The following is a 10,079-nucleotide window of genomic DNA, read 5'->3' as shown; positions in this document are numbered from 1 at the left end:
TTTTTATAGCTACCAATTTTATGGTTAATTTTTTTTTCTCCCTTCCTCACTAGAATACAAGGTCCACAGAACTGAGATCTTTGTTTTGTTCACTATTGTATCCAAGTACCCGGCACAGTGCCTGGCACATAGTGTGTTCAACAAATACACATTGATTGAATGAATGCCAGTCTCTCTATTTTGTATGACTTTTTTTTTTTTTTTTTTTTTTTTTGGCGGTACGCGAGCCTCTCACTGCTGTGGCCTCTCCCGTTGCGGAGCACAGGCTCTGGACACGCAGGCTCAGCGGCCATGGCTCACGGGCCCAGCCGCTCCGCGGCGTGTGGGATCTTCCCGGACCGGGGCATGAACACGTGTCCCCTGCATCGGCAGGCAGACTCTCAACCTGTGCGCCACCAGGGAAGCCCTGTATGGCATTTTTATCGGAGATATTTTCCAGTTTTTCATTCAAAATATTTTTAGTAGTGTACGTACTAATATTTCTTTTGTCAGTATTTATTCTGATACTGTTTTTTTTTCTTTTAGTTTTGGTTATTCCATGACAATATGCGAGTCAGTGCTTTAAAATGCACCAGGGATTTTGTTTTTATTTAGATATGGTGAGGCCAGCAGATCAAGAGATGGCTACCAATTCAGAGACAGTTTGATGGTTGCTAACTAAACTTACTGTGGATCATTTTGCAGTCTGTGCATATATCAAATCATCGTGTTGTACACCTAAAGCTAATACAGTGTTATGTGTCAGTTACATCTCAATGAGACTGGAGGAAAAAAAGATACAGTTACTTACAGTTCCCAAGAAAAGGGGCATGCCGTGCCATGCAAGGCCACTTGGGGAAACACCAGGGTTGGTCAGGAGGCAGAAGGGATACGGGGAAGATACAGCCATGAGTGTTTATCGTGGTTTCTGTGGGAAATGCAAGACAAGGCAGGGTAAGCAGATTTAGGATTAGCGAGTTTGAATAATTTCAGTGGGCTCTGGGCTATAGAGGTGGTCCCTAGTTGTCCCTGGTTCTGGGATGATTTAGAACAGGGGGACAGTATCCTGGACTGCGGGAGCCTGATAAAACAAGGTAGGTGGAGGCATGGACTCAGGATTGGTTGGTTTGCCTATTAAAGACAAGCTTGCGCTCTCTAGAAATCAGCTAACCCTGAGAGAGGCAGTCCCTCCCCTGGTCCCCAAGATGTCAAACCACCATAAAATACAGGAAATAAAAAAATATGATGAATACAGGTACATACATGTAGGTAAAACTATAACTCAAGGCGCTTTCTGTTTCATTCAGGCCTTCTAGTATGCTCTTTCCTTGCCTGGAACTCCTTCCCTTTCCTTGTTTGCATGACTATTATTCATCCTTCAGATCCCAACTTGAAGGTCATTTATCAGGTTGCCATGTGAGAGCAGAGCTTGTCCTTTTCATTCATCACTGTATTCTCAGTTCTCAGCCTGCATCTTCATGATTCTAGAGAGGAAATTTAACACAGATATTAACCCTCAACTCATAAGGCTCTGTTTGAGTGAAAATTACAGGTCTATTTCCCAAAGAGTCGAAGCTGATGCATTTAAAATATTTGGATGGCTGTGATTCACAGTTTACTTTTTCTTGCTACTGGCCCTACCATCGTCTTCCTTTAGGGTTATATAAGCCATACATGTGGTAGAAGAGTTTTCAATTAGCAATTGAATCTAACAGTTGACAGCCTGACATTGCAATTTGTACATTATACAATTTCCAGAACGTTTTAAACCTCCTATTTAAATTTAGTAGGTCAGAAAACTTAAAGACTTTGCGCTGTTAACAACATTCGGTAATGCTGTTCATACCACTGGTTTCGCAGCTTTGAAACATATGTTCCTATCTCCAAAGTGAGATTTTGGAGTTATAGGAAACTTTGGAAATTTGACCTGGTTTCATCATTTCAAAAAACCCCAAACTTTTACAAGTTACCCTATTTATATACCATACATATTTTGCCCTATTGCCTTGGAGAAAAGGCTCCATTCAAACGATTCCGCACTTTCTCTAACTCACCATGATGTTTAAAATAGAGAATGACCTGGCAACACGTTACACCCTGTGGTGCTCTTGACTGTCTGACAGATGAATAATAAATTGTAGAAAGTGCCTTCTGATTACATTTATACGTCAATTTGTATTCTTTTGCTTTGATAAGAAACTTTCTGTATTTTCCAAATGAGGCCTTTTGCCCGTTAGCAATGAAAGAGATGTTTTCAGCTATGCCTGACCTTTAATTACAAGTGAATTTGAGTGCTGATGAAATTATTGTGGAATTGAACAAAAGATGATATTTCCCAGGCCACACATATTGAGCACTTTTCCTATAAGAAGAAGGGAAGGGCGCTCTGAAATGTCCTTTCACTACCCCTGATACACTCGGATTATTATGTAGCAATGTAGACCAAGTAGGGTAAAGGCAGAGCTATACAACATTCTTTCTTGCAGGCTATCACTCAGTGAGCTTGTGTCAGGCACCAGCCCTGTATCTGACATTGGGTCAGATGATGGGAACCCCAGTTGAGAAATGCAGTCCTTGGCCTCACAGAGTAGCAGTGTCATTCTGAAGCTCTCTTAGGGAGCTTGGCTTCTCTCCTTATGCTACCAGAGATATTTGTATTAGATAGACCCCTAGGTTTCAAGAAATAAAATCCAAATCAATTCAGACTAAGCAAAAAAGGGAAATTTCTTGTAAGGCATAGAGCTGTCTCATGGAATTTAAGGATGAGAGGTAGGGTCACATGTCATGGGAATCTGACCCCACCTGGTTGCTGTCTCTCCCCTCCTTCTCTCTGCACATTGGCAACATTCTTTCCTCCTCTGGGGGCTACTTTTCTCTACTCCTTAGTTTACAAAGAGAAAAAATGGTCACCCTCCAGCTCTCGTTTTTATCTCTTCCTTTCAAAAGGACACCTGATGTGTGAATCATTTTCATCTCCAAATTTTCAGTAAATGTAATCTGACTGGCCTAGCCTGGGTCAGATGCCCACCTGTGGACCAGCTGACTGTAGCCAAGGGGACAGGGTTTTTTTTGTACACTCTTGTGTCTTAGGAGTCACCTCAATGACTTTGTGGATTTAGAGTGAAAGTTTGGGGACACTTCCCAGACAAGTCGTCTGGCTGGACGGATAACCCAATATGCACCCAAAATAACACTGCAAACTAATATTGTTTAAACCAAGAAAATAATAGTCATTGTTGAAAGTTTGAAAAATAAAGAAATATAGAGAGGAAAACATAACTATCTGTAATTACAACAATAAAAAATCTACTGTTAATATTTTAGAATATTTACTTTAACTCTTTTTTTTTGTTTTTTTTGTTTTTTGTTTTTTTTGCGGCATGTGGGCCTCTCACTGTCGTGGCCTCTCCCGTTGTGGAGCACAGGCTCCGGACGCGCAGGCTCAGCGGCCATGGCTCACGGGCCCAGCCGCTCCGCGGCATGTGGGATCTAACTCTTTTTTTATGCAAACTTCTCTCCATATATACATTTTAATTCTGATAGTAAACATATAATTTTGTATTTTTTTCAAGACTTAATATTACATCTTATGCATTTCCCCATGTAATTATTTATTCTTTAAAAACAATTTTAGGGCTTCCCTGGTGGTGCAGTGGTTGAGAGTCCGCCTGCCGATGCAGGGGACACGGGTTTGTGTTCCGGTCCGGGAGGATCCCACATGCTGTGAAGCGGCTGGGACCGTGAGCCATGGTCGCTGAGCCTGCGTGTCCGGAGCCTGCGCTCTGCAACGGGAGAGGCCACAACAGTCAGAGGCCCGCGTACCGCAAAAAAAAAAAAAACACAACAAAAAACAGAAAACAAAAACAACAATTTTAAATAACTGCAAAGTAGTTCATTTCATAATAACTTCTTTAATAAATTTTCTATGATTTTCTCATTTCTGATTTTTTACTATTGAAAAAAATGAGATAATATGACAGTAAATATCCTTGTACATACATCTTGACATACTTGTCTAATTATTACATTTAGTCATTAAAAAGGAAACAAAAACATAAAGTTTTAGAGATATCTGTATTCTCAGGGAAGTAGAGTAAAAGGTTAATTAAACAACTAGGCTTACCGCACCTCATGAACAACACTCCTAATATAGACAAGAGAAATGTCAAATTTTAGAGTAATCATAGACATCCGCCCAACCACCTATTCTTTTTCACTCTCCATTTGCAGCCTGTCACTGGTAAACTGTTCCTCATTTTTTCTAGCTCTTCCACCTTTCCCCTGGGCCCCTCAAACACTCCCTACCTGTGCATTTCCTTTACACTTGCACTGGGCACCATCTTTCCAATAAGTTACAACATCGTCTTATAGTTGTTTATGAGAGCTTGTGAGTTCCTGGTGGGCAAAGGCTGTGTATTCCTGTTCTTCGTATATCCAATACCTAGCACAGTGCCTGGTATACAATATATGATCTATGAATTCGTGAGTCAGTAAATCAATGAACAAGTAAATAAATGACTTCATTGGTCGATTTCCTAACTTCCCATTAAACACAAGAATCTTTTCTAAAGGCTTTTCTTGAATACCTCCAGTGTCCTAGCCTGAGGAGGCAATGTGATGGAGTGAATTCGTGATGCTTATTCACTTATCCAATAAACATCTGTCCAGTATCTATTACATGCTACCGAGGACTCATATTTCTCTGATGGTTCTTACACAGCACACCTGGATTTCTGAAGGTACAGAAGTCTGAATAGTGACTATGGCCTCCAAACACCAATAGTGTTTAATATTAAGACATTTTACACACAAATCTAAATTTTTGGCTTTTCTTTTAAAAACTGGCAATAATGTTACAGTCGGCTGTCCTCAGTTAGATAGGGGGATTTATGAACCCCTTCAGGTTGCCAGATATAGTAATTCAGTTATCCAAGAAACATCTATTGAATGTCTGTCTTGTGCCTGTAGGCTTTGGTGGGCATTTGGCATTATGACCTCTGCATTAGACTAATTCATCTGAATGACTAAAAATAGTTGAAGCAGAATAGAGTGTATGGCAGAAAGAACTCCCTGGGGACTGAGCTCTTGATTAAGAATCAAGAATTCTAGATTGAGTTCCAGCTCTGCTATCACCTAGCTTTGTGACCTTGAATGAAACCTTTATGAGTATCAATTTCTTTATCTGTATAAATGAGGTGATTGATGATAGCCTCCAAGGTCCTTCGGCTCTAGTATTCAACGATGGAATTATCATTTTGTAAGTCAGGGGAGGTAAAAGGTACTCCCACATTGGGGTGATGAAAAGTTTTGGAAATAGATAGTGGTGATGGCTGTACAACATTGCTGATGTACTTAATGCCACTGAATTGTACACTTAAGAATGCTTAAGATGGCAAAGTTTATGTTACGTGTATTTTATCATAATAAAAATCTGTCTATTAAAAAAGTATCCCGTGCACCTCTGTGTTCATAGCAGCATTATTCACAATAGTCAAGACATGGAAACAACCTAAATGTCCATCGACAGGTGAATGGATAAAGAAGATGTGATATACATATATCACATGTGATATATGTATATCACATGTGATATATATATACATACATATATATACATATATATGTATATATATATCAGCCATAAGAAAGATTACTTAGCCATAAAAAAGAATGAAATAATGCCATTTGTAGCTACATGGATGGACCTAGAGATTATCATTCTAAGCAAAGTAAGTCAGAAAGAGAAAGACAAATACCATATGATATCACTTATATGTGGAATCTAAAATATGACCCAAATGAACTTATTTACGAAACAGAAACAGACTCACAGACATACAGGTCAGACTTGTGATTGCCAAGGGGGAGAGGAGTGGGGGAGGGAAGGATTGGAAGTTTCAGACTAGTAGATCCAAACTATTATATATAGAATGGATAAACAACAAGGTCCTACTGTATAGCACAGTGAACTACATTCAGTACCCTGTGATAAACCATAGTGGAAAAGAATATGAAAAAGAATATATATATATAAAACTGCATATATATAAAGCTGTACACCAGAAACTAACACAACACTGTAAATCAATTATACTTCAATTTAAATAAAGAAAGGAAAGTATCTGCATAGATTTGGACCCAGTCTTCTTATACCAGGAGTCAGCCAGCCAGTCTATTAATGAATGAGACAGTGAGGAGAGGGGAGAAGAGCCTACAACTTGGATGGCTGTGATGCAAAGGTGCTCTGGTCTCCACGCTTCCCTTAGCCTTGCCTCGGTGCTGTTTCACTGTCTGTCTCAGCCTCCCTCACGTCAGAGACTGACTGGATCTCCAGGCTGCTTACACCCTTCATCTCTAAACCACCACATCCCCTATCAATCTGGACCAAGTTGTAAAAATGTTTTCTCTCTTTGTCTTTTCTTCCAACTAAGATAGGTTGGAGTTTTTAAAACTAAAATTAACTAAGAAATGTTTGAACAAAGCAAAAATAATCTCAATCTCAGTTTGCTTGGGCTGCTGCTACAACTTCTAGATAATGTTTATGACTGCCATTGAATGCCAGGAATTTTTCCTAATGCAAAGGTTCGTTTAACCCTCATAACAACTCCCAAGTATTTTACGTTTTAAATCTTATCACTAATTTGGTTGAAAGTTCGTATCCTTTGTTAGGAATTCCAGTCATCAGCCTGCAAGGAGGGTATTTGCCCGGTCTGTCTTCCCACCCCAGAGCATAGGTCCCTTCTTTACTGAAATTCCACATTTACATCCTGCTCTTGTAAGATACGAAGAAAGGACCTAATCTGAAAAGGCTGTGGCCCTTTGAAGGTCAACAGAGAACTGTTCTAAGGTGGCATCTTTTTTCTCTCCAGAGCACGCGCCCATTTGCTTTGTGTCTCTGCCCTTTCTGACTTTTCCATAATTAAAAGGCTGAACTGGTATCTTCCTATTCATCTATTCTGCTTCCCATCTCTGTAAACTGATTCCTGAACACGAAACAAATGCTGATTAGTTAGCACAGGAAATGACTCACAGTTCCTGTCCTGGGTCTCCTTCATGGCGCTGGCCATGCAGCACACAACACACATTCTCCACAAATAAAACACCTACCCACCACCTCCATTCAACACATGGAACACACCCCTCTTTTCCTCAAACCATCGCTGCTGGGGGGTGCCCACAGTTGCCTGGTCCTTCTTGTCTGGAGTCTGGGCTGGGCTTGGGTGAACAGTAATCAATGAGAGGACGGCAGAGATGGGAAACAGGATGAGCATGTTTGAGGAAGGGCTGATCTAATTTGGGGCAAAATGAAAAAAATTAAACATGGTATCATGAAAGACACAAAACTATGCATAGTTTTGTTAATTTAATTTTTTTTTACACACGCAAAAATGCACAGATCACAACGGCCCAATTTTAACAAACGGATTCATTCACATGACCCACATCTTTCCATGCCTCTAGTGCCCCTCACCAGTCTCCCCACTCTCAGAAGAGACCATAGCTTTGAGTTTGTACAGGCTCCGAACACACAGGCTCAGCGGCCATGGCTCATGGGCCCAGCCGCTCCACGGCAGGTGGGATCTTCCTGGACCGGGACACGAACCTGCGTCCCCTGCATCGGCCGGCGGACTCTCAACCACTGCGCCACCAAGGAAGCCCTATAGCTTTGCCTTTCTTTTCCCATATAGACTAGTTCTCCCTGTTCTGGAACTTCATCTCAATGGTCTTGCTAAGAATGTACTCTTTGCATCGGTCTTCTTTGGCTTAGCTACATTCATCCATGATGTGTGTGTCCCAGCGGTTCATTTTTTTTTCCATTGCTCAGTAGCGTCTTGCTGTTATGCACTTAATTTTAAATTATTTTAATAATACAAACAACATACTTTTTTTTTTTGCAAAAATTTGAAACGTTATAGGTAAGAAGTCTAATATCCTTTGGCCACTGCCACCCCTTCTTCCCACCTGGAGATAATTACTGGGATCTGTTGGAGCAGGTCTTCCCCCCTCTGTGCAGTCACATGCATGTATATGTCCCAGTAGAAAACACGTAAGATTGTTTCTTGTGATTTTCAAAACAGTAGGTACCACATTATACGTAACTCTCTGCAACTTGCTTTTCTTACCCAACAAGATGTTTGTAGATATAACTGTGTTTGTGCACAGATCCACCGTATTTTAAAAACTGCTGCATAGTATTTCATGATATAGATATTCCACACTTTATTTAGTCATAACTGAGATTGCTTCCAGTTCTTTCCATTCCAGCAAATGCTCAAATACTTCGGTAAACATATTTGTCAAGTTTCCTCACACTCAAGTTAGTGTTTCTGCCAGACACATGCGGAGAAGTAGAATTTCTGAGGTAGGGTGTATTTAAAATTTTAATATTTACCAAAGTATCTATACCAATTTACATTACAGTGTTACACAACTTTGAAATTTTTGCCAATCTATAAGTGAAAAAAATCTTACCTCATTTCAATTTGTATTTCATTAATTCTAGAAGGGTCAAACACTTCTTTATTTGATTACTCACTACTTATGTTTTCTTTTTACTGAAGAGGAACTCCTGGCCTGGTTTTTCCATTAGGTGACTTCTCCTTTGCTTACTAGTTTTATTAGGTTATTATTATGAATAGCTTAGTTTTAATACATATTCTTCTTCTCAGTGCCAAGCCTTTGTCTGTTCTAGTTTTTGCAACTAAAATTCTTTTCTGTTACTTTTGTAGCATAGAAATTTTAAATTAAACCAATCTTTGAGTTATGACCTCTGCTTTTTCAGGCCCTGTTTAAGAAAGTCTTCTTTTCATCAAGGTCAGAAGCACAGGGTTTTAGTTCTTTTTGATATTTTTATAGTTAACAGGTTGATTTTGATGTGCTTGTGAAACATCCTGATAAGCCAATTCCAATCTCTTCCAATCTTTTAGTAAATAAACTTAGATTCCTATCATGTTAGCCATCTTCCATTTTCAACTGTGTCTTTCACTCTATTTCCAGTTTGGGGAGTGGTCTAAATAAAAAATAAGAAATGATCCCATTTTAGTATCTTTTGTTCCTTTTTTAAACCACTTTAAATTCTGGTCAGAAAAAAAGTTTATTCACTCAACAAATATCTTTAGGTTGCCTGCTTGAGATGGGCACCAGGATGCAGCACGAAGAAAGAAAGATACCCAGGACTGAGCAGTGCTCAGTCTGGTGGGGAAGGCAGACATAAAACAAGAGTGTGATGAGAGCGAAGGAGACATCTAGTAGACGGTGCTGTGGTACCCAGATGTCAGCTGAGGTCACACTGTGCTTGGAGACTTAAGTAAAATTGGCTTGGAGCTTTTATCCCAGGTCCTGTAAGAAGTCCAATGACTGTCCCAAGATTTCTGTGAATTCCTCAGGGCTCTTGTTGCCTCTGGCTCTGAGTTTTTTTGCTTCAGTCCGTTGTTTTGCTTGTCTCTTGCGCCCGCAACTGTCCTCTTCTCTCTGCTGCGTCCTGGCCGGTGGGAACTTGGTTCATTCTCACTCAAGGCTTGTGTTTATGAAACTCTGGTGAAGCTGTGGGGAGATGGGTGTGTATGTGTGACACACAAATTGAAACCCAACACTCCTTTAGCCTCCTGGTCACTAGGTGCCTAGTGCATCTTTCAGTCGTCACCTTTCTCTGTGGGTCCCAGAGCCTTTATGTTTGGTGTCCTCTTTCTGCCTCAAGACTCCCTATACATCTCCCACCTTCTTGTTTTTCCAATCTCTTCAGAAGCTCCGTTTACCCCAGTTTACTACACAGACAATTTCACACAATAGAGTCTCATCGTTTTGCAGCACAGAAAAAACTGGCAGAGGATTCAGAGTTTCAGCCTCTTTTTTCCCCTCTGTAAGTGGAAGGGGCCAGTATAAAGATGGATTTTTCCCATTGATAAGGATTATGCTACCCTCTCTGTTAGCAGGCAGAAGCAGCCATTGTCAGTTTTGGGTTTAAATCACCTTTTTCCCCCAACAGAGTAATGTAACAGTGTAAGCTAATGCCACATGGGCAGTCACTGAGAAAGTGGCATTGAAGCTGAGATCTGAAGGAGGGGCAGTGGTTATCCAGATGAGGGATGGGGCTGGGAGAG

General features: G+C 40.4%; 1 protein-coding gene across 2 annotated transcripts in view; it reads right to left on the bottom strand.

The window, feature by feature from the left end:
• Nucleotides 1-1,328: 1,328 nt before the first annotated feature.
• CACHD1 (cache domain containing 1) overlaps nucleotides 1,329-10,079 on the bottom strand; it is a 234,753-nt gene continuing 226,002 nt past the window's right edge. The window contains exon 27 of one of the 2 annotated variants that reach the window (XM_079939148.1): nucleotides 1,329-1,463. In XM_079939148.1, the coding sequence (XP_079795274.1) occupies nucleotides 1,456-1,463 (8 nt within the window). In that variant the 3' untranslated portion in view covers nucleotides 1,329-1,455. The remainder of the gene's footprint in view (nucleotides 1,464-10,079) is intronic. The other variant, XM_079939149.1, reaches the window with a different exon arrangement.

This window comes from Stenella coeruleoalba (genome assembly GCF_951394435.1).
Source record: "Stenella coeruleoalba genome assembly, chromosome: 1".
In the NCBI taxonomy this organism is placed as follows: domain Eukaryota; kingdom Metazoa; phylum Chordata; class Mammalia; order Artiodactyla; family Delphinidae; genus Stenella; species Stenella coeruleoalba.
This window is presented reverse-complemented; position numbering and strand designations above follow the sequence as displayed.